Consider the following 26,375-nt stretch of genomic DNA (forward strand, 5'->3'; position numbering starts at 1 on the left):
CCTGAGGAAGAGGATATATTTTTTTTAGTCCCTCAGTTATCCTAAAGATATCGTACGAGATATTCCAAGGACGTCCTAAAGACCTTTATAAGATATGAAAAGGATATGAAAAGGATGTCTTTTTATACTGATATTTCTTAGAAAAAGATTCATATATACACGAGAAAATTTTATCTCAAAAATTACTATGCTCGGTAGTAGTTGCGGACTATCAAAAAATTGAAAAAGATTTTTACTGTGTTTTCACATAGTAAACATAGTAAGTTTACATGAAAACATTGTAAAAATCTTTTCTAATTCTTTGGTCCGCGGCTACTGCCGAGGATATATTAATTTTTGGTATAAAATTTTTCTCCGTGTATAATGATATATATAAAGTTATATGAAAAAATTAGACATTCTTTAATGTGATTTATTATTATATATTTTTATATATAAATATATATATTAATATATATTTATTTATATAAATTACATATTGAAGGTTTAATTTTTTCATATTACTTTTAAATATATTAATAAGTAGTAAAAATATATCATTTATGTAATTATAAAACTTATACAACATATGCTCGAGATAGTTATCAAAATTTAAAAATAAAAATATATTAAAAATAAAACAATATTATTTTAGATTGTGTAGATTTGTGATAGTACATATATAACTAATTTTATTACATTTAGATCACAGAAGTCTTATTTTATTATATTTAAAATCACAGCAGTCATTGTACAAAACATAATAACATAAAATACATTGCAAGTGGTATTTACGAATAGTTTGTACAAACACATATATTGCACTCATACATTCTTGTACAAAAAGAAAGAAAATGTATCATGGAATCAAAAATAATAAATTAAAATTGGCTTAAAAGCAAGTTGTTCTTCCTAGTGTAAGAAATTAAGATTCAGTTCACACTAAAGCCTGCATTATATGCAAATTTTGCACAAAAAATAAAATAAAAACAAAATATATAAAACGCTACAAATATATGAAACGCTCGAAACTTTAATTAATCTCTGTTTTCCCTTCCAGAGGTACAGATTCTAACTTCGTTACTGCAAATAAAAATAATAATAAACTTATATAACAAACTTAAATATATATATATATATATATATATATGTATATATATTTGTGTTTCGAAATATATCAAAACTTACTTATTTTTCTTTAGGTAACGCTCCTTTGCATGTCGCAACCAAGATTTAATAGGATCAGCGATATTGCACTCTGTTGCTTCCACAAATTGGATTTGTACAACATCTAAACCAAAAAAGTTTTATTTTCACACTAAATTTGTTCTTTTAGCTGAACTGCATTAGTTAAAAAGAACAAGTTTATTCACACACACATATATATATATATATATATATATATATATATAAAAGATATACAGGGTGTCCTAGACCACCAGTACACCCCTTTTCTTTCAAAAACTAAGCATTTTAGAGAAAAATGTTTCAGACAAAAGTTGTTTGGTTTCGAGGGGGCCATAAGATGGTACTATTGGTTTGACCTTGAAGAGTCATTTGAAGGTCACGTGAAGGTCACTTCAATTTTTTTAAATGGAACATCCTATATATTTTTGCACATTCTTGTAGCTCATCCCGAGAGCTTTCCAAAACACTATAATTAAGTTAGTTTACATTAAGTACTTTCCGAGTTATGAGGCTAGAAATCATTTCTTAATTTTACATGAACCGTAAAATATCTTGTAAAATATTCATTTTTCGATTATCTTACCTTAATACTTTTATGTACAAAATAATGAGAGGAATCAATTGGTGTAAAGAAAACACATAATTGTTTCGAAAAAAAATGTAATTTGCGATTAACAATTGCATTTTTTCTTTCATAATGCGCAGGCGCCGAGCTCACACGTACGCTTACACTCGCATATCCGCTCAGCTGTAGTTGCGTGCTGCTGGCGTATGCACTCTGGCAACAGCCTGCGAGAGCTCAGACGCTTTTAATAAAAATCTTGTGTTCGCGCAGTAAATTACCAGTAAAAATGAAGTATACTCCGCAGGAATATACGGATATGATTGTGGCATACGGGCTAGCGGGAGAAAATACTTATCACGCGGCCGTAATTTACGTGGAATGATTTTCACAAAAACCAAGTGGACGTACAGTTTTACGTGTTGTGCAATAATTATGTGAAACTGGGTATCGTGCATAATATCGAGATAACCGGTCCAGCAGTGTGTGTTTGTGTACGAGATGAAGAAAGGATTCTCGAAGCATTTTATGAAAATCCTGGAACTAGCTTGCGTCCTGTGGCACATGAATTTGGTTTTTCGCGATACGCGGTACATCACGCTTTACGTGTAACGCATTACGCCCGTATCATTACCAACGTGTGCAATACATTTTATCGAGGGATTTTCAACCACGGATCAATTTTTATGAAGGTATTGTCATAATCAATTTTTTACATTTACGATATTAGGTGCGCAACTAAGTTCCCGCTGTTTGTCAATAGATTGCGCCACCAATAAGTGTTGGTCGATTTCGACATATCCAAAACGTCATGAACCAAGCTTAGACATATGGTAAACAAACCGTTTTGACACAGTAGTGATTTTGTTTTGGCGTCATATACTTTTGGTTGTGTGAAAATGTCTGATTTTGTGCTAAATAATCGTCATTTGCGGGAAGTGTTGATTTTCTTCTTTCATTCGAGGAAAACGGCGGCTGAAGCGCATCGAGAGCTCCACAAAGTTTACGGAGATGCTGCTCTAAGTGAAACAACGTGCCGTGATTGGTTCCGTCGCTTCAAAGACGGTGATTTCGATGTTGACGACCGTCCGCGTGAAGGAAGGCCAAAAACCTTCGAAGACGCTGAATTGGAGGCATTGCTCGATGAGGATCCATGCCAAACGCAACAAGAGCTTTCATCAGCATTAGGAGTTACCCGCCAAGCCATTTCCAAGCGATTGCATGCGTTGGGAATGATTCAAAAGCAAGGAACTTGGGTTCCTTATGATTTGAAGCCAAGGGACGTTGAGCGTCGTTTTTTCGCCTGTGAACAACTGCTCCAGCGGCAAAAAAGGAAGGGTTTTCTTCATCGCATCGTGACGAGTGATGAAAAATGGATTCATTACAGCAACCCAAAGAAAAGAAAGTCATGGGGACTGCCCGGTCATGCTTCTACGTCGTCGGCTCGGCCGAATATTCACGCTGCGAAGGTTATGCTGTGTATTTGGTGGGACCAGGTCGATGTTATTTATTATGAGCTGTTGAAACCGAACGAAACCATCACTGGGGAACGGTATCGACTTCAATTGATGCGATTGAGCCGAGCACTGCGCGAGAAACGGCCACAATACGAGCAGAGGCACGAAAAAGTGATTCTACAGCATGACAACGCTCGGCCTAACGTTGCCAAACCCGTTAAAACCTACCTGGAAACGCTCAAATGGGAAGTCCTACCCCACCCGCCATATTCCCCAGATATTGCGCCGTCCGATTATTACTTGTTCCGTTCGATGGCACATGGTCTGGCTGATCAGCAGTTCCGCTCATATGAAGACATCAAAAAATGGCTTGATTCGTGGATAGCCTCAAAAGATGAACACTTTTACCGTAACGGTATTCGAGCTCTGCCAGAAAGATGGGAAAAAGTTGTAGCTAGCGATGGGCAATACTTTGAATGATTCATTTGTAACCATTTTTTCACAATAAAGTTGCATTTTCATAAAAAAAACAGCGAGAACTTAGTTGCGCACCTAATACATTCAGCATACAGTAACGGCATTTTGAACAAATTTTCACAAATATTTAAATTGAGAGTGGAATAGGCCTATGGGGGAAACCACTATAAAAAAAGCGCACCATGCTATCTACCGCAAGGTGGTGTGGAAATGATAGCGCATCATTTTCTCGCCACTAAAAGGACGGGTCATTTTTCGGCGCGGTATTGCGATATATCGCACGCCACCATCATGTCTCGGAGAGCGATCCGCCCATCGCTTCGCCGCGCGCCTAGTATAAGATTACAGTGGGACGACTCTCGTCGCCGCGCGCTTCTACTCACGCAGATTGGCCGATATTCTTTATTTAATTTTTCGTTAATTATTACGAATATCACAAAACAGTACAAGTCCTTCCTTCTTAATTTGAGCCAATCTACCTCCTTACTTCGTATGGGCTAAAATTTCACTGACACCCTGTATATATCCAGGGTGTCCCAGGTATCTTCCGCCCAAAAGAAAAGGCAGATTCTCTGGCCAATTTAAAAACGATTTTTCCTCAGCGAAAATGTCGCGGCACTAATAGTTTTCGAGTTATAAACGATTGAAAATAAAGGGTTTTTCGCAAACTAAGGCTTATGGGAATAAAATATTAATAAAGTCACATTCTTTAGTTAATTTTAGGTAGAGTTTACTTTAATAGAATTTTAATTTAAGGCTTAGTTAGAAAGATACATGATGACAAAAATTGGGAATATGCAAAAAATAATGATCTCCCTCGACATTTTCGCTGAAGAAAAATCGTTTTTAAATTGGCCAGAGAATCTGCCTTTTTTTTTGGACGGAAGATACCTGGGATACCCTGTATATATAAAAGATATATATATATATATATATATATATAAAATTGAAGTACTTGAAATTTTACTTACTAAATATAATATTTCGTAGCTCTAAGTCATAAAAAACTCGTTTTTTTTTGCCTCCAACATAACTAAATTCACTAGCTATTTTGTCAGATAATAATTTGCGTAAAAGATTATATGTCACTCCTTTAATATCATTTCCACCGATACGTAACAATTGTTTGATCTATAAAAGTTAACATAATTATAAAGAATAAGAACATAATATCACTATGTTCGGACACAAACAAAAGGACTAAGAAGAAGAAGAAGAAGAAGAACATAATAATAATTTTATACATAAAATATTATTTGAACCGTATTTTTCAAATATACTCATCAGTTCTTTACGATTTATAGTATCTTCAATTAACAATTTTTCAAATTGCTCTAAATCTTCAATATTACTAATTGGAAAATTATCCATTAAATTTTCTTCAGTCTCTTTATCCTGAATTTTTTCATTGGAGTAAAATGTTTCAACACGTTGTAATGTAATATGTATAGTATTTAGTTTGGCATTAAAATGTTTTTGTTGCTTATCTATTGAAGATATTTTAAATGTTATATCTGTGAGTTTCCTTATTACATAACGTTGAAATTCGAAGTTTGCTAAAAATATGAAATAAAAAAAAATAATTGAAATATGAAATATATAAAGCATATGATTTCATAAATTAAATCAATACTTACATGCATTGCTAGCATTGCTACTACTTTTTATAACTTTATCAAAAGACTTGTGTTAGGTTCTTTTTTTACAATTAGACGCTAAATGCACTTAATGAATTTATTCTCTGCTTCGATATGAACAATGATACAGCTGCGATCCGCACACGGCGATGGTCGGGAAGAGAGAGAGAGCTCCAAAACGGCATCCGGTATCGCCGTTTACGATAAGAGCGCCGCGAATCGACATACTCGATTATTTCCAATTCGAGGCCCGCGAATTACAACTGGTAATGCGCGGCCCTAACACCTTCCTTTCTTAAACGAATTATTTCGCTTACGTATAATAAGAACAATCTTTAATTAATTATATCGTCCTATGACGGTTTTTCCTTCGCAGCAATTCTCTCTGACCTGCGAATTAAATTAACTAACGATTTTGATCTTCGAACAGTTCCTTGCCGGCCTCTATTCCTTTGTTGAGTATCCGACTTCTGCGGAGCTATCTCCGTTTGCTGTGGCTGTGGATGATCCGGAGGGTGTTGTGGAACCTTCTGTAATAATTCTTCCGTATGTTCCTGCTCATTTAAATCTCTTTCTGATACATTCGTATCGGTCCGAATCATTGAATCTTCCACGGAACCGTAATCAAAATCTGAATTTTGCTTCGGAGTTGCCTGACCAATTGAACGCATTTGATTTACGTGTCTACGCCAGGTTCGTCCGTCATCAAGGCTAATTAAATAATGAAGTTTCCCGCAACGGTTCTTAATTCTACCGAACCTCCATTTATCGCGGCCTACAAAATTCCTACATGATACTCGCTCGCCTATTTTAAAACTTCTACTGTCATTTTGATATGGCATATAAGCCCCGTCTTCCTCATGTGACGGCAAAAGTAGATCTAGTCTGGTACGCAATTTTCTACCCAAGAATAATTCCGCTGGGGACCTGTTAGTTGTCGCGTGAGGCACGATACGGTACTGTAATAACATTTTACATAGTTTCTCGTATACATTTGCCGCATTAGCATCCATGCGTCGCAACGCATTTTTCAACGTTTGAACAAAACGTTCCGCTTGGCCATTAGTTGCCGGATTATAAGGTGCCGTGTACTTAAATATTACACCATTTCGTTCTAAAAACGCTTTGAAATCCGAAGACGTAAATGTTCTACCATTATCGGTTACAAAAATTTGTGGAACACCGTACATCGCAAAAATCTCTCGACATTCTTCTATGATTGTTTTCGCAGCGAGATTTTTTACTATTCGCACCTCCGGCCATTTTGAATACGAATCTACTACAATAAAAAACCAATGTCCTAAGAAAGGACCAGCAAAATCTGCATGAACTCGGTGCATCGGTGCAGCCGATGGTTCCCAAATGTGCTGTTCCACTTTTGGTGGATTATTTTTGAACGTATTACACGCTCGACAATTCTCTACTAATGTCTGAATATCTTTATCAATTCCAGACCACCAACAATAACTTCTCGCGATTCCTTTCATTTTATTTATACCAAAATGACCGATATGTAATTCTTTTAATACTTTAGAACGCAACGCTTTCGGTATAACTACTCGATGTCCTCGCAGAATAGTACCACTTTGTAAGGTAAATTCCGATTGCTCTAAATTGAATCTGTCAGCGCTATGTGCCAGGGAACCAGACTGTAACGCATGCAAAAGTTTTTGTAACTCCTTGTCTTTCTTTGTATGTAACACAATGCCTTTCGCATCTATTGGTAGTGTTTCTAATAAACTTAACTCAAAAGCGTCAATTACATCCATATTTTTAGTGCCTTCCTTTAAGGGTAACCTTGACAAACAGTCGGCATTTGCATGACTTTCGGATTTTCTATATCGGATTGTATAATTAAATCCCTGTAAGAAAATAGCGTAATGCTGCATCCTCATTGCACTATAAACCGGTAAACTTTTATTTGGTGAGAAAATGTGTATCAATGGTCGATGATCCGTGATCAAAGTAAATTTATTCCCATAAAGGTACTGATAAAACTTCTTAATACCGAATATTATACTGTATGCCTCTTTATCAATTTGCGCGTATTTTCGTTGAGTTTCCGATAAAGTCTGCGACGCGTATTGAATTACCCTTTCTGTACCGTCTGGGTATGCATGTGAAAGTACTGCCCCCACTCCATATGGGCTTGCATCCGTCGCAAGAACAATAGGTAATTTCGGGTCGAAATGAACTAATACTTGGTTACTCATAAACACTTCTTTTGTCTTTATAAAAGCCACTTCTTGCTTCCTTGTCCACTCGAAACGGGTATTTTTATGTAATAGCATATTTAATGGTTGCAGAATGGAACTCAAATTTCGTATAAATTTACTATAATAATTGATCATTCCTATGAAAGCATGGACGTCAGAAACGTTTTGAGGTCGCGGCATTTGACTAATAGCCTCCATTTTAGAAGGTTCTTTATGTATTCCATCTTTTCGTAACACGTAACCGCAGTATTGTACTTCATGTGTAAAAAAACGCGATTTCTCTAAATTAATTCGTACGTTATGTTTGTGTAATCTACCTAATACCATGTGTAATCTACGTAAATGGTCGCAATCCGAATGAGCTGTGATAACTATATCATCAAGAAAAATAGCTACGCCCGGAATATCCTGCAATATTTGCTCCAATGTTCTTTGCCATATCGCCGGAGCCGACGCGATTCCGTACATTAATATATTAACTGCGTAGAGCCCTTTATGAGTATTTAACGTAAGCAGTTTACTATCTTCCGGATGTATTTCTAATTGTAAATATGCTTGGCGTAAATCAATTTTTGAAAATCTAATTCCGCCTGCCAACTTAGCAAAAAGTTCATTCGTAGTAGGTAATGGATGTTCATCAATCAATAGCTTTGAATTAATCGTAGATTTATAATCACCGCATACTCTAATGGTACCGTTTGCTTTCAAAACCGGAACAATGGGTGTAGCCCATTCTGAATTTTCTACTTTCGTAAGGATTCCTGCCTGTACTAATTCATCTAATTCTTTTTCTAATAATGGAATTAATTTAAACGGAACCGATCGTGCTTTTAAAAATGCTGGAGTTGCATTTGGCTTCATCGTAAGTCTCGCTTGTATACCCGTAATCTTAGCTAGGGTGGGCGCGCATAATTTCTCGTATTCCCGTAATATCGATTGCAATTGCGTAGTAACATCTTGTGTAGTACTATTTATACTTTCTAATGCGTTACATCCAAAGAAATCCGGCACACCGCTCTGACATTTCAACTGTCTAATCCATTCCCTTCCTAATAAAGGTTCTTTCTTTAATTCGGTAAGATAAATATTTAATTTTTTCCTCGTTTGATTACATTGTACCTCAACTAATATATATCCAAAAATCTTAACGATCGTATTACAATACGCGACTAAACTGAGGTTTGTCTCGAAAACGGTCGAACCTGGAAATAATGCACGAACCTGCTCACGATTCATAATCGTAACCGCGGAGCCGCTATCCACTTCAAAACGGATACGCTTATTATTAACTGAGAGCGTGCAAAAAAACTTATCTCTTTGATCCGTATGCTCTAATTGTAAAACCTCATCCAAATGGTTGGCTGACTCCTTCTTTTTGAAACATACTTTGACAAGGTGTCCAGATCCTCCACAGCCAGAGCAGCGTACATCACGGCTTAAAGTACATTGAGACGCAAAATGTCCTTTACCACACCTGAAACACTTTACAGTTTTAGAATTGCCCTTGCTCGAATTAAAACGCGTTGAATTATTATTATTATTATTATGGTTTGAAGAACTAGTAATTGCTAATTTCTTTTTAGAATTGTTAAAATTATTATTATATTTATCCTTCGATTTCTTCACTGATTTCTTGCCCGCTTGCAGATATTCTACCGCTGCCGGTGAACTCGTTGTAGCGCCGTTTTGTAATGACGTGGCACCCTGCTCCGATAGCTCCATCGTCGTGGCTATTTGCAAGGCTTCTTCGTATGTAAGGTCCCTCCTTTCAAGAAGTCTCGTCTGGATTTTCTTGCTCGAAAGTCCGAAAACCAATTGGTTCCGCAAGGCTGTCTTCAAATAATTTCCAAATTTGCAATGTAGACTTAATTTATGCAAAGCAGCCGCAAACTGTTGTACCTACTCGCCCTCTGCCTGCCGCCGTTGATGAAATTTATAATTTTCGGCAATTTCTAACGGTGCCGGATCATAAAATTCTTCCAATTTAGCCGTTAACGTCTCGTATGCTTGCGAAAATGGATCTAACGGATCTAGTCGATCACATAATATATCGAACGCGCTCGGTCCCATATAATGTAGTAAATAAGGAACTCGAGCGTTCTCGGTAATCCGAAAAATCGTAAATGCTCCTTGTAACCGTTGTAACCACCACCGCCATGTTGTAATTTCCGGGTTGAAATTTTCTATCGTAAATGAATTCGGAATAGCAGTCGCTTGAATTCTCGTTACTTCCCGAGCGGAACTACTACTTGTACCACTTGTGCTCCCGGCCGGCATCCTTAGAAAAATGGTTTGCCGCTATGCAAGGTATACTCCTCGCACGTGTATACGCACCACGTGGCCAAAAAGAATAAGTACGTGGCGTGCTTTGCAAAAAAAAAAATCAAGCGATTGTACTTGCGTCTAAAGCCAAATCCTCGTCGCCAATTGTTAGGTTCTTTCTTTACAATTAGACGCTAAATGCACTTAATGAATTCATCTTCTGCTTCGATATGAACAATGATACACCTGCGATCCGCACACGGCGATGGTCGGGAAGAGAGAGAGCTCCAAAACGGCACAGTCACCCGGTATCGCCGCTTACGATAAGAGTGCCGCGAATCGACATACTCGATTATTTCCAATTCGAGGCCCGCGAATTACAACTGGTAATGCGCGGCCCTAACAACTTGTCATATAATGAATTTTCATTTTCATCAATTATTTCTGTAGAAAAAATAATATAAACAATTTAAATATATTTTTAAAGAATTTTAAAAAAATATAAAGATATTAAAGAAATATATTTCATAAACATAATTAAAAGAAATGATATCGAATTATTATATAAATAACCTTCATTATTATCAGTAATTAAATCATAACATATTTCATCCTTTTTCTTCATTTTAGAAAAATTAGTATTCGTCGACGATTTTTCTAATTCATTCCCATTTTTATGCTGGATAGTTGTAATGTTTTCTGTATTTCAACCAAAGTATGAAATTATAAAAATTGTTAGGTAAAAAATTATAAAAAAATCTGCTTTTTTGTTTACCTGTTGTGTTTGACTGCTGATTTAATTTGTTATTATATTTATTATTACTTTTATTATATGTAGTTTTAATTTGTGGAATCATAGGAAAAGATGGCAATTGAATCCCTTCATCATCATCAGTAGCATCATCACTGCTTGATCTTATTTTCTTAGCTCTATCTTTTTGAGACTTTTACAAATCTTAATTCGGAACATCACTCTCTGAATTAATATCGGATATAAATTCTGCCTTTTACAATTTTTTAAATCCTTTTTCATATGTACCTAAAACAAAAAAATAATATATTAATATTTAATATTTACACTAAATTTCTTCACAATGTGTTTATGTATGTGTGTCAATTAAGAAGTAAGTTTTTTAATTTAAAGAATGTTATATAAATTATGTAAATATATATGTATATTGTTACATCCCTGGTTCGAGTCGCGGTCGAGTCCGTCGTGGAAAGAGAAGAAGTCCGTCGTCAAGAAGTTGTTGACAGCGGCGGCTGTCATTTGAGTCTGGAGCCAGCTGTCAGGCTGTGTGGACGCGTTTCTCTTACGAGCCGATCCGTGTTATTAATATTGTGTATTTACGTTCTGAGTTACCGTTTGTGTTGTAATTGTGCAGTGCATTAAAGTTCATTAGTTTCTTTAAGTGCTTGTTTATTTAGCGCGTCCCGCGAGCGGCCGATCTCTTTACCGCGTGACTTCGATATTTATCGAAGTCCCCGCCCCGGGCGTAACATTTTGGGGGCTCGTCCGGGATAGACGGGATACTGAAGGATCAACCGGAACGTGATTTTGCCAACTTTGTGAGGACTCTGAATTTAGAATGTCGACGACAAACATCGGGCAACAGGATCCAGCCACGGGCGTCTCTACACGAAAGAGGATACGAGCCGCGACTCCCAGCCCATCGGCAGAGACGATCACGCTTCAGGCGGCGATGCGAGAGATCCGGGAGCTGCGAGAGGAACGCTTGCAGATGCGAGCCGAATTTGAGGCACAGCTCCGGGAGCGAGACAGCGAGCTCCGAAGTAGGTATACAAGGCGGGTTCTAACTCAGGTCCTCTCAGGGGGGGTGAGGCGCGAGGGGATCTCAGCGGCGCGGGGGAATGACGTCACGCAGGATGGAGGGGGTTTTCGGTGGCGCGGGGGAATGACGTCACGCGGGACGGAGGGGATTTCGTAGGCGCGGGGGCTGCGGGGCGGGGCGGGGGACGCTTGTGTTGGATGTTTTATGACAAGTATAAACAATCATAAACCGATTGATAAACAGCGGTATTTGAAGAGGATTGGGTCTTCGGGCCGAGACTAACGTGTCGGGACATGTTTTTCGCAAACAAAATGGCTCTCGCGGTACCCTCCCCCTCTCCCCACAATATAAGTAATTCTAGATTTTTTTTCGAATTAAACAATATAAGCGGTATTCCTTTGAAGAGGATTGGGTCTTAAGGCTGACTAACGCGTCGGGACATGTTTTCGCAAACAAAATAGTTTTGTGCTGTTGTGATACACCCCCTCTCCCACAATATAAGTAATTCTAGATTTTTTTTCGAATTAAACAATATAAGCGGTATTCCTTTGAAGAGGATTGGGTGGATGGAAATGCGTGCGAAGAAATTACGTCATGATTTAGACTTAAAACTTTATTTATGTTTTATGTATATATATATATATATATATATATATATTTTTTTTTTCTTACGTACTATGAACTAAAAACTAAAGCTGCCAGCTCACAATCGACGAGCTGATGCTTGTTGAAAGCGTCACTCGCGCGTATTACATTAGATATTTCTTTTGGATTTATTACAGTAGACGCGATATTGAAGAATTGCGTAAACTTGACATCAACTGTTTCGATAATTTTACCCAATCGATCAAAAGTTACATCTATGCATTGATCGAGATCGAACATACGATGTAATGTCGATTCGACCATCATCAAGCATACGTTTGAAGATTCGAGACTTATGAGTTTGACGTCGTTAATCGTACGAACTCTCACTGTTAGCGGTCCAACGCTTATGAAATTGTAGTCATCTTTAGAGTTGTTCCAAAGTAATTTTTGAATATTGCGACGTTGCTCGTAGAGTCCCTTCCACGTTTCGAGAGATAATATCATTTCCTTTCCTCGATGATCTCCTATGGCAATCTCCACGTAACTCGGTGGACCCACGTTGATACCAATTTCGAGGAATTTGAATTCCGTAGCTGTCAATGCGTATCGTCTACCTAGTATACGAACCGCACGACGTTCCAACGAAATGCTACAGAAAAATTAAAATTAAAATAATAGTAATAATACAATTTGTAAAAAAAATATATAAAAAATAGAAAGAAGTTAAATGAAACTTACTCGTCACATTTGTTCTCAAACGATGGAGTTTTATCACGACTCGGTACGTAATTATTCACGCGTCTTCCGATGCCGCTGCCTCTGTTTCCGTTTCTTTCGACGTAATACATTTCTCTGGGAGTTATGAAAAGTGAACCACGAGAGCGGTGTTAACGCGACACTGATCGTATAAGAAATAACCGAGTATACATGACGCTCATCTTCCAAAAGTATAATGTGGTGGGGGGATCAATGCTTTGAATTTTAGGAGAAGGGGGGATAACGCTCAGACAAAAAATTCTTAGAAACGCATGGAAAGGTCTAGGAAGGGAAAATAAGAGATAAAACATATTAATGTTTACATATTTTATTTTCTTGCAATTCTTTCTGGCGTTGCGACCACCAGTTAAATATTTTGAATACATTTTGTAATGCGCAATTCTTAACATGTTTTCCACATCGCATACTATTGGTAATATCTAATTTATTTAGAGAATCAATATCTTCATAGTCTGCATCCAAGGTTTCAATAATATAGCCGTTTCCCGCATCGTCTAGTATATCGGTCAGCCATTTTCGCTTTTCAAGTCCTTTAACGTACACGACAGACGATTCTTCTTCTTCTTCTTCGTGTATCGTACCATCGACAGCTGTTGTAATTACACGCTGAGCCAAGCCATACGGAACGTTTCCGTCTTCCCATTGTAATCCATGATGATTTCTAATCACCCATGAGACTTGACATCGCTCAGATTTTGTAAGCACGCTCCACGGTACGGGACTTGCGAAAAAGTAATGCGAGAGAACATATCCCTTTCTCAGAACCGCAGCTTCCTTCACGACAAAATTTCTCCCGACAATAAATCCTTGCAGATCCACAAACGTTGGTACGGACATGACGAGATCTCTCTCTTCGATACGTTAGTCGAGATGAATGACAAAACTCTAAAATCATCTCGCAGCACTTTGATTTATATCCTGCTTCTCCTCCCCTCTCTCTCTTGTGTCGATGTTATCGCTTAGGTGATTTTGCGTACAACGTTGGTCAACGGATTGTACTGGATCACACGATCGTGTATGATGAGACAGTACGCAGTGGTATTCGCCGGCACGTTCTCCTTACATTCGAATTCCAATCTCACATCCACGGTTGCGCTCTTGACCGATTCGTTTTGTCGAGAACAATCGATAATCACGAACGGACCATGACGTTGAAACTGTAAGATGGAGAGACTCGGCTCGAGATACTCGTATCCGTAATAGATCTTGCAGAAGCGCGCGTACGTGTCGTAGAGAATGGCACATCTGCCTTTTTCGAAATCCAGATTCATATCGTCGTACGGATAACATTCCGAATTCAGATAGAGTTTCACGTTGATTAATTTGCAGTGGTCGAATCGACTCGTATCCTCAGACATGATATTTTTCCGGTTTGTCTGCAGAGCGAAGCAACGTATCGTGGTTTCTCCAGTTGAGTCGCGGTCTTAATGGCCCACGAATGCTTGGTTGTAAGCTGCAATAGCGGAAACTCGTATAGATCCCACGAGCGAAAACCCATGCTGAGATATCGTCCGCTTTCCAGAGCACGCAGCATCGACAGTTTTTCGATCTCGCTCAACAGCACGTGTGGCATTCGCCATTGTATCTTGAATATGTTGATCACAGGTTCCAGTGTCGAATCTCCAAACAGACAATTATTATTGTTGCGCGATCGTATTAAGATCAATTCGTGACGAGCGTTAATCACCACTCGTTTATAATCCTCGCAAAATCCCAATAACATGTGGAGCGGTACGCAAAAATTGAAATGTCCATTCTCATAGGTCCACGGATCCCAGCCAGCGTTTTTCATAATCACGTTTCTATCGGATGATACCGTTACATAGTTTTTGAGCGTAGTAGTTATTCCTACGTTTCTATTGCGATCAATCTCAACGCCATCGAGTTCGTATCGAATCTCATCGAACATGAATGCGGCGCAATTATTTGCCAGTTCCACATCACTTCCTTCAGCTGGTTTGGTTTTCGTTAGTTGTCCCTCGATGTATAGGAAACTCTCATACGGCAATGTATACAGATCCTGTTGTTGTATGGGTATTCTTATTTCATCACTGTGTCCGAACGTTGTATTGGCGAACGGGTTGTACGTGTGAGTCTCGATCTTGATGATACGATTGTCAAAGATCGGTTCATCACCGATGTTGAGAATGTCGGTCATCGTTCAGCTGTTTCGCACCGCAAATCCCAAAGATTGTAAAAACGCAACGTTCGATGCGCTGAGTTTCTTTTTCTTGGATGATTTGATATTAGCGAACGTCGACGTTGTTGTTGTTGTTGTTGTCGGTGGTGTTGCTGGTCTCGTAAAGATTGCGTTATCTCTCACGTCTTTCGATCCGTTCAATACGAGCATCTCATACGTCGCATACGTACGTGCAATCTTACGGTGATCTCTTCTCCTCGAAAATCGAGCAATCGTCCGTTCTGGTCGACAACGCGTAACGTTAAATCCGTAATGCTCCGCGCGATGATCGGCAGGTAAATGATCTGTGCAGGCGTTTCCGATATCTTATATCCCGGTGGTACCCTCGGTGAAAATTCATGTATCGTATGAACGAGTATGCCGTTGTTGTACGCACCCGCGGTCACGTTACACTCTATACGGATAATATTCACGTTGAGAATGTTAATCGGCATGTTTGATTCGTACCATTTTCGCGGCTCGAGAATACGATTCGAAAATCCTAGCAGCGATCCAATGTTGTCGGGTTTGGTAAAGTTTATTCTGTAGGCACATTTGATCTCGCTCCTCATTGTATTGTAATTAGCGCGGAGCACTATCGGATATTCATCATCTTCATAGTCAATGTGTTTCTTATCGCGATGTTTCCGTGAAATTGCTTGTTTCAAAAATTCATGTATATTTTGCAACTCATACGATCCCTCGGGAATCGTAATTTCCTCGTCGTCTTTGCCAAAGTAAAATTTATTATTCGAGGAATTCACATTCGGTATCGTGTGATAAGTCTCAAAATCCGTTAGACCGAGCTCGTATTCGCCGTCGCTCAAATCTATGGTGGGAAAGAAGTTTGCCGTGAGAACGCTACTCTTCCCAGTCAATGTGAACGTCATAGACATGTCGACGAAACTGTTTAACGAATACTGAGTTAAATAGCGCAATATCTGTCTTTAAATTCACATGCATCGACCGTTCGAAGAAATTGCAAGCACAATTGTCCGCAGATGCTCTGATCGTAAGTTTGAACAGGTGTGTAATTGTACTGTATCTTCGTTACGTTTCGTCCGAGATATCGCACCAATTCATTCGGTGGTCGAAGATTGCCGAAACTGTCGAAATATATAGCGCGATTCCCCCTCTTTGCATACGCTACCCAATGAGTACCTGGTCCTTCGACGCTATCCAAATTTACAATGCCGCTCTCGTTTTGATATATACCACCGATCGGTAACGAGTTGCGCATGAAAACACCTCTAAAATATGGAATGTGCATACGTTTTGCCAGTTGTAGCAATTGTATGTTGGTAGTTGCGCCCTGCGGCATTTTTAGCGTCTCTTTGACGTTTTTTTTTTCTCGTTGAGGCTCCTCGTCCGTATTTGTAAGGAGCGAGATATAATCCGTGACCTTCCATAGCGCGATTGTGACGTAGCATCTCTTGCAACTGACGTTGCGCGGCTTTTCCGTCGTTCACCACCTTCGCTACACCAGCCGCTCCACCGATCAGGGATCCGAGCGCACCCAACATTGGTAGAATCGGCAATACACCGCCGCATTTCGCTACCGGAAGTATCCGTTTCTTCGCCGTTTTTTTCTTCGTCTTCGTCTTCAGACCCATACCGAGCTTCGTCTTGGCTTTCATCGCTGTCCAGACAGCTGTGGCGGCGGCTCTCTCACCGAGAGTCGAATCTCTCGCAACGATGCGATTCCGCGCTTTCTCAGCGAGTATCTTATCCGCCGCGTGTCTCTCGGTGAGATCGTTGCTCCGAGAGTATGCTATATCGTGTTCGCGACACGCCGCGTCCACTGGATTTATACCTCGATCGCCTCTGACTAATCGCTTCTCCAACCGTGTGCCTGGCCCGCAAAACTGATAGCCGGGAATATGGAATTCGATCGGAAGTGTGTTTATCGCGTGATTTAATAGGCCTCTACCTATTTTCGTTGACATTCGCTGCAATTCTTTATCAATGGTGCCGGACCGTCGATGTGTGTTTTCTGCCACGGCTGATTGTAGTGTTCGTAACAGCGACGATACGTCTGAACCTCCGGATCCGCTTTTATGTGTTCCGGAAGTTTGTCCCACACGTAGTGGACGTGATCACCGCACATTCGCAACAGAACAGCTTTTGACACAAATTGTAGTTGTTCGACGCTCAAATCGCGAATGTCGGAAGGACTTGATAGCAGAACGAACATTTTTTCTCTACTGAGCGACTCGTGATTTCGCGCACCTATAAATAGGCAGGCGTTCGATCCAATCGGTAGTGTTGAAAAAATGAGATTCGTGCGACAACCTTTGACGATACGCGTGACGAATTGCGACGACAGATTACGATCAATGGAGGACAACGCAGAGATGCGCAGGCACGGTACGATGCTACCGACTACTATACGCGCGATCGTTTGCGGCCCCTCGAATTGTGGTAAAACCAACGTTCTGATAAGTCTACTGGAAAGCCCGCACGGTGTACGTTTCGAGAACGTGTACGTGTACTCGAAGTCGCTGCAACAGCCGAAATATCGATATCTGGAGAATTTGTTGACGCCGATTGATGAAATCGGCTATTTTACGTTCTCCAATAACAGTGACGTCATTCCACCGAGCGAGGCACGTCCAAACTCGATTTTCGTCTTCGATGACGTGGCGTGCGACAAGCAAAATACGATAAGAGAGTACTTCTCAATGGGTCGTCACTCGAACGTCGACTGCTTCTATCTCTGTCAGACGTACGCGAGAATACCAAAACATCTTATACGCGACAACGCGAACCTGCTGATCTTGTTTAAACAGGACGGTACCAACTTGAAACACGTGTACAACGATCACGTGAATACCGACATGTCGTACGGGGATTTCAGTGAATTATGTCGTACTTGTTGGCAACAAAAGTATGGATTTTTAGTGATAGATAAGGACAGCTCATTTACGAACGGGCGATACAGAAAAGGATTTAACGTGTTCGCGATACCGCAAAACGATTAGTCGCTGCCGACACTCTGTCGACATGGCTGAAAGCGATAATATTCGCGAGCGTGAAAAGATTGCGAGGGAGATTGAGAAAACGAGCGAATCGATCCGCAAGAAACATCGCGCTTTGAAGACCGGTAAGATCGACGACGATATCGCGGTCAAGACCCATTTTAGACCTATTATCGAGCCACTACAAAAAATCGTCGACAACTCTAGCTTAATCACGGTGAAAAACGAGCCGGAGAGTAACGCTATAATTAAAACGTTACCCATCAAGCGGTACAAGGAAGAAGAGGAGAAGGAGGAGGAGGATGAGCATACGACACCGAAAAAAAGACAACGATTGAAGGCGAATCGTTTATCGACATCGCATAAATCGGATGAACCGCTGATAACCTCCACACCGTCCGCGACAACGAGAATCGTACAACCCACGATACCCGAATCACTCGCAATCGAAAATGTTTTCGAAACCACGGGCAACCCGCTCGAATCACCATCTGTTCGAAACATGTTACAAACGTTGGAAGGTCAAAAAATGTTACGAGAGTACTTCGGGCCACTGCCACAAAAGTACATGAGCGCTTTCCTTAGTGGCGACGAAAAAAATCAGATCGATCACGTGTACGGTGTCTATTTCAACGAGAATGAAATGTGGCTCGGTAACAAACAATTCGACATCGACGCAGATAACTCTATAACCATAGACAAAGTGAGGTACATTGGTACACCTGGATTATACGAGTTGATCTTCAAGAGAATTCCCGATGATGACATATACACTGAGGAGGATATGCAAAAATATAAGAGCATATTAATGGCGACGAGTGCGCATAAACGCCAATATGATGCGCAAGGTCAATTAAAGAGCAACAGGGGATACAAGTATAAACACATAATTGCACCGTTGATGTCGATCGAATCGAAAAAGAAAAAATGCGGTACGGGAGTATCCATGCCTCGCGCGATGACGCTAACCGACAATAAGATCGATTACGTGCACTGGGACGATCCCAACGAGCTAGTGGATCGTCTACGATTGCTCGATGCTTCGCGCCGAGCTGGCCACAACGCTCACGACAACGAGATCCTGTCGATTATAGAGGAACTTCGCGAAGTCGACCTTATTATAAATTAAACGGTGTCTCAACGAAACTGATCAGTCGATCGACGTCACTCGCATCGAGAAAAAAAAATGCCCATCAACAAATTTGGATTATTCGAACAGAGAAATGAAGCAATTAGAACAAGCGATCATTGGGATAAATCGGTGACAAGTTACTTGCGTCAAAACGCTCTGTGTCGCGTCGCTACGTACTATGACGCGAGGTCGCGCAAGATTCGCCGTGTAGCGCAACCTGAGGCTGATACCGATGCAGTCAACAAACTGTACGTGGAACAATGCGTTAAAACGTTGAAGAATCAGCAGAAAGAATCAGACGAGAAGTTGACTGCGTTCGAGAAGGACGTGCGAGCTTTGCAGACTGCGATAAATGAGCTTCAGCGTGCGATTAACACTAATTCAGAAACAGCTACGAGCAGCTAAACAGCGGCTATTGTACAATTATTGAACATCTACAAAGGCTTATCGAACTACAATGAGTGGCAGTGATCGAAGAGGAAACGGCTGTGAACGAGGCTACGAACAATTCAAGAACAGTTGCGAACGAGGTTATGAACACCTCAGGAACGGCTGCGAACAAGGCTATGAACACGTCAGGAACGGCTACATACGAGGCGGCATACAACTCTGGAACGGCTACGAACGAGTCAGAAACGATTGCCAACGAGGCTGCGAACGGGTCAGAAACGACTGTGAACGAGGCTACGGACTACTTAGAAGCGACTACCAACAGGATCAATCACGGCAACAAACGGGTCAAGAACGGCAGTGAACGGCTCAGAAACGACTATCAAACGTGTAAGGAACGACTATCGAACGGGTCAGAAACGGCTAACGAACGGCTATCGAACGGGTCAGAAACGGCTATCGAACGGGGCAGGAACGACAACTAACGGGGTAGGAACGGTAACGAACGGCTATTGAACGGGTCAGAAACGGCTATCGAACGGGTCAGAAACGGCTAACGAACGGCTATCGAACGGGTCAGAAACGGCTATCGAACGGGGCAGGAACGACAACTAACGGGGTAGGAACGGTAACGAACGGCTATTGAACGGGTCAGAAACGGCTATCGAACGGGGCAGGAACGGTTATCGATCAGTAACGAATGATAAAACGCACGGTGATACTCGGGGCACACATCGTTTGATCGACGAATCGAAACAACGATGGATCGGCGATCGGGAATAACCGAGGAAGCGAAGAAACAACATAGTTTAGAGAAACAGCAGTTGGTGAACGAATTGCACGCGCCGGCGAGAAAAAATTTTCCCCGAAGACATGTCATAGTGCGGGGATACGATGACTTGTGGCAAGCTGACATTGTCGAGATGCGTCCGTACTCTCGTTTCAACAGAGGTTACCACTACATACTCACAGTCATCGATGCGTTGAGCAAGCACGCGTGGGCCGCACCACTCAAGAGTAAAGGCGGAAGCGAGACAGCTGACGCTATCGCTGAGATAATTCGAAATAGCAAAAGATGTCCGAAAAACTTACAGACTGATATGGGGAAGGAATTTTATAACGCTGACGTGCAACGGCTCATGCGGAAACATGACATCAATCATTATTCTACATATTCAGTATTGAAGGCATCGATCGTTGAGCGATTCAATCGCACGCTGAAAAACGACATGTGGAAGATGTTTACGCTGAACGGATCTTACAAGTGGATCAACGCGTTGCCGCGACTCGTATCGGATTACAACGCGCGCAAGCATCGAACGATCGGTATGCGACCCATCGACGTTACCCCCGCGGTCGCTGAAAGACTCTTGGCTACTGTGTATAACCGTGTAAATATCGCGGGTCCGGCAAAATTCAAAGTAGGTGACTCGGTACGCGTTAGCAAGTACAAGACAATTTTTGAGAAAGGTTACACGCCAAATTGGACAACCGAAGTGTTTAAAATTGTAAAAGTGCAGCATACTAATCCCGTAAGCTATCTACTTGAGGATTATCGTAAAAAACCTATCGCTGGAGCGTTCTACGAGCACGAGTTGCATCGCGCGAATTATCCGGACGTGTATCTCGTGGAGAAAGTACTGCGTAGGAGGGGTGACGAGGTTTACGTGAAATGGTTGGGATTTGACAATTCGCACAATTCTTGGATACATAAAGACAATGTGATTTAATTCATACAGTGTTTATTTTTAATTTTCTGGAAAAAATATATGTGTATAACATATATAATATTTGAAAAATGAAAATATACATAAAAATCCTTATCAATATTCCTTGCGATAGTACATGTATTTTTTAATATAAGATGTATGAGATATGCATTACAAAAATATATGAAATATAAAAATACAAAAATCTTTATTAATATTTCTTTCACACACACACACATTTTACAATGGTATCTTATAATGCCCCCACGGTAGCGTATCGGTGGTTTCGGGTACGATATACCGCTTGTCGTCGTACGGACTCAGAGCAATTTTTGTCTCGCGGATTGTGTATACTTGGTGCAATTTCCATCGTGTACACGACTGCTGGCGCGTCATTTCAATTTCTTCTTTCAAACACCGTGTGTAATCGTCAAACGTTATCGTTCTCGCGACAACGTTGCTCTTGACGCCTTTAACTTTCTTCGTATCCTTTTTCCCATCGACTCGTAATGCGTACATTTTTGCTCTGAGCCCGGCAAATTCGGTCATTATGGCACCGTTATTTTCATCCTTCATTAGACCCGGTACCTTTTTATTTACGAGCGGCATACCGTACGCATTGTTTGCAGCATAATCGCTAGTGTCGAATCTGCTGACGTCGCGCTTCATATTTTTGTACATGTCTTCGCCCTCAATGTGATATATGAGACTATCGGTATCGGTGTACATGACCTTACATTTGTCGCGATACAGGGGAGACATATACTCATGATGAAACTCGTACAAACATGTCTTGGATATGTCGAGTATACACATACCCACGTAGATTGGTTTGTAGAATTTCACCTCGAGTTTGCGCAATTCCACAGCTATTAAATTTTCCGAAAAGACGCTTCTGCTGTGGAAATTTGGTTTAGCGATCATTGCCTCTGCACCGTACCGCCCGTCCCAGTGAGTTAGTAATTTTACATCAACGCGATTGCGCACATTTTCCATCGTTTTGCCAAACACCGCATTGTTCATTTTAATTTGTATAAATTTTTTTCAAAATCGTTTTTAGCCAATGTTCTAAAATGTGTATTGAGTTCTATGTAATTTCGAAGCCAGGGAGATTGAGAAAACTATAAAATTCTATGTATTTTTGTAACGCGAAGACCGTGACGCGTACACTGCTGCAGGTTGCGGTAGTGTATCACGTAACGCTTTTTATCGTATAGCGTTGCAAGCAGTTTGAATTCCCGCTTGCCAGGTGGTTTGTCGCGTGTCGGGCAAAACGGTAGGTCAGTGTGCGCATCGTGAAGATGTTGCGAATACTCGAGATCGACTTCGAGGATATAGCCTGTAGGCGAATCTAGCGCGATCGATGCTACGTCAAAATTCGACACGTCGTCGACCCATCGAAAATCGGCGTAAGGCAACGGTTGACACATTGCCCATCCACAAATTATTTACATCAAAGTACATCAAGTATGATGATGGTTTCGATGGATCGTATGACTCCATGTATTTGTTATTAGCACGCGCGTATCTGTTGGAACACTGACTCAGACCACCACGTATACCGCGTTCGATAAACATAACCATGTCGATGTCGGTAAGCAATTCAAACGTAATCTTGGTATGCTTCAACATGGCGTCCCACGTGTATCCGGGGAGAGTATAGTAATACGCAGGGTCGAGTCCGTAACTTTCGATACATTTGTTGCGAAAGTTTTCAAAAATATCGGCTAATAACAAGACATCGATTTTAAGATATAAATCGCTATATTCGCCTAGCGTTCGAATGGAGAATCGCGTCCAGATGGTCTCGGCGTGCGCATAATCGCTCTCGGATATAGTTTCACCGGTTAAGGAACTGTAAAATGATTCGCGCGGTGGTAAACATGTATCTTGCAACTTGTCAACGGAATCGATGTATTCGTATGGAAACACACCTTTTCGTGTTAATAATTTGAAGTTTTCACTCGATAAGTTTTGAAATTCTGATTTTAAAATATCTAGTTTATCTTTATCTAGATAAGATGCTAATTTGTCGAGACTTGCCGTAAGAAATTTGAATGAATCGATGAAGCGTAATTTTACTTGATTTTTTGGTTTTTCTTCCATAAGATCGACATTTTTGGTAAACGATATATATTTCTCTTTCGTTATTGGAAGTAACTCGACTCTCCCTTCGAACGCTGTGGCTATTTCCTCGATAATGAAATGCGAATCATAACCGGATAAATTATGAAACACTATCGGAATACAGAAAGACTCTTTATAATTTAAATTACAATTTGAATGCGCGGGACCTCTGTACCGTCCAGTCAAATGGCAATGATCGCGTACGCGTGTATCGTCTTGCGCGAACGGTTTTTCGCATATATGACATTGAGTAGCGCTATTAAATTTTTCACACTCTTCGAATGTTAAATCTACCATAGGGACATTAGTAGTTAAAATATTTTTTACACGAAATGCTAACATTTTAAGTTGCTCGACGAACCATGCTATACAATCGGTACTGCGACGCGAATGATATGCTGATAATGAGTCGTCGTACGAGCAATGTATATAATATGCTATGCTAAATACTTGATGGTGCTGGCACATATTCTTCTCTTCGTCCATCTTGGCCAGAACGCATTCCAAGTCGGCGTACACGATGAATGGAAGCTGCTCTTTCCTGTTGTAATTGTTGAACGATAACCACTTGTCCTTATCGCTCGGTAACCGGATAGCGCAGTCGTTCATCTTTCCGCAGTCTACCGTATGTAACTGCAACTTGTCGTCCGAACCAAAGTAATGCAAGCATCTATAAAAGAAAATAAAAATTTTTTAAAAATTAAAGATTTATATACAATTTGCTACATAACTTATAATTATTTAAATTATACACACCGATCGCAGATATATTTTTGATTCTTATGTTTGCTCAGTTGCGAGCTCACGAGCCGGGATAAATTTTTGATCCATGCGAAATGTCCGACATTGTTGCCGTCTTCCACGTATAGCAGATTCACATGCTTGTCCCGCTTCTGCTGCGAAAGACGTATCGGAACAATGCCGTTCTTCTCTTCGATGCTGTACACGTTGATCGAAATATCGTTGACAAGTTCAAATTTTTTAATCTGATTGACAGTCACTGGAAACTCAATGTCCCGGAGATTCAGCACTGTCGCGTAATGCGGGTACGATGATTCCCGTTCCGCATTCCTTTCGGCGGGATATAGAGCGGCGACCACTGCCCACGCGAAACACGCATTGTCTTTTGATTGTACGTTAATCACCGCTCTCTTCATCACAATCTCCCGCGGCAATTTTATATGACATCCCGCGCGCATAGGATTATACTTATTTATATTTACAGTCAAATTCAATATTCGCGACAATGCCCACCCGCTATCGCGTTCCTGAAATTCTTCCAGCGATGCTAGAGTGGGTTCGATAACGCGACGCTCGTACCACTCGTGTAAATCGGATGTGCGAAAGAGTTCACAGTTTCTCGTATTGGTACTTTTATTTGCGCGCTTATCACCCGACACAAATTCACCATTGAATATAGTGTTCACTTTTACACTGTAGTGTCTTCTTATAACGTCCTGCACATGTTCTATCACAATGTCTTTGGCGTCATCGAGAAATTGACGAGGTTCGATATGGTTTGCGTTAATCACAGCACCGGTCAGAATACGGTTATCGAACGCGGTATCAATCTCGCGCCACACAAGTTCATTTTGATGCGCGCTACATCCGGCACCCGCGTTATTGTCGCCACTGTAATTACCACCACTGGGCATAAACTGTCTCTGCAATCGAGTCTTTGCACCTTCGAGTCGCGCGATCCGAGCAATCAATGATTGTCGATTCCCGATCGATAATCGTAGTCGTTTGATCCGACTTAGCTCTTCCAGCGACTCGATGTACTCGTTGCATCGTTGTAGCCATGCAAAATATTCGCCCAAGGTGGCAATTTGGTTGGATCGCTCCACCAGGTCGCGTTCAGTCTGTTCGATATTTTCCATTTTTTTTTTCACTGAGTGCAAATTGGGCACATATTGCATGGAAATCTTATATACAACGGCTCGCTACACCTTGAACAAAATCGGCCATCCATCGCATTAAGTGTCTCAATTTTATGTTTTCTAATAGCATACATCATTTGGCTATCCACGCCTTGCAATGCAATCATACACGAAGGACATACAGCTAGAGCACCACCCGTGGAATAATAACTGTATATGATACAAAATTTTGTACTACGTGCGTTTAAAGCATTAATTTCCGCAACAGACACTATTTTCTCTCTGAATTCCGTGGAGTTCTCACTGCAGTCACTAATGCAGTCACTGTCAGATGACAACGCGTGATCTTCGTCTTCCATTTTTATATATATATATATTATCACACAACACTGACAGAACACTATACTTTTTGACTATACTTTTACTATACCGACGCGACGTGTCGATGCGCGTTCAAATCATGTACTGTGACTTGATGCGCTTCAATCCTCCCTGTATTTCGTCTAAACCTTTTCATCTTTGTGTAAAATAAATAAGTGGTGTATCATAATAATCATTTATTTACATCTCAGAAAGAATTCGTTCTCTCACACGCGCGGCAAGGGCACAAAGCAGCCGAATATCGGCGCTGATACGTTGCAATTCTTCCTAGAAAAAATATGGAAAATAATTCTGGCCCTAATATTCAATCCTCTTCAAATACCGCTGTTTACCATCTGGACATCGGTTTATGATTGTTTATACTCGTCATAAAACATCCAACACATCCCCAAGCGTCCCCCGCCCCGCCCCGCAGCCCCCGCGCCTACGAAATCCCCTCCGTCCCGCGTGACGTCATTCCCCCGCGTTTATATTGTTTATGTTAAAAAATATATATAATGAAGAGGAGTCTGCTGCACTAGAGTGTCATTTCTTTCGTTGCTCTTCTGTGTTTCGGTGGTCTTGTGCAATGGCTGAAGAAAACGTAATTATCATCGACGACGATACGGATGATGATTACGATGATTGGATGGATCCAGCTGTGGCGGAGAGGATGGAGATAGA

At 40.7% G+C, this 26,375-nt stretch overlaps 2 protein-coding genes and 1 pseudogene across 2 annotated transcripts; all 3 read right to left on the bottom strand.

The window, feature by feature from the left end:
- Positions 1-1,163: 1,163 nt before the first annotated feature.
- Positions 1,164-26,375, bottom strand: part of LOC145964933 (uncharacterized) — a 31,496-nt pseudogene continuing 6,284 nt past the window's right edge.
- LOC145965603 (uncharacterized) lies at positions 12,242-15,094 on the bottom strand. The gene is made up of 2 exons (XM_083089269.1): positions 14,952-15,094; positions 12,242-12,817 (listed from the first exon to the last, which is right to left on the bottom strand). Exons 1-2 carry the CDS (start codon positions 15,092-15,094, stop codon positions 12,247-12,249), a joined length of 714 nt encoding a protein of 237 aa, XP_082945395.1. The 3' UTR covers positions 12,242-12,246.
- Positions 24,198-26,099, bottom strand: LOC145965604 (uncharacterized). Its single transcript, XM_083089270.1, has one exon. It carries the CDS (start codon positions 25,368-25,370, stop codon positions 24,198-24,200), a length of 1,173 nt encoding a protein of 390 aa, XP_082945396.1. The 5' UTR covers positions 25,371-26,099.

This window comes from Camponotus vicinus, unplaced genomic scaffold (genome assembly GCF_025532165.1).
Source record: "Camponotus vicinus isolate PSW18456_S1 unplaced genomic scaffold, iyCamVici1.0 SCAF_14, whole genome shotgun sequence".
NCBI classification, from domain to species: domain Eukaryota; kingdom Metazoa; phylum Arthropoda; class Insecta; order Hymenoptera; family Formicidae; genus Camponotus; species Camponotus vicinus.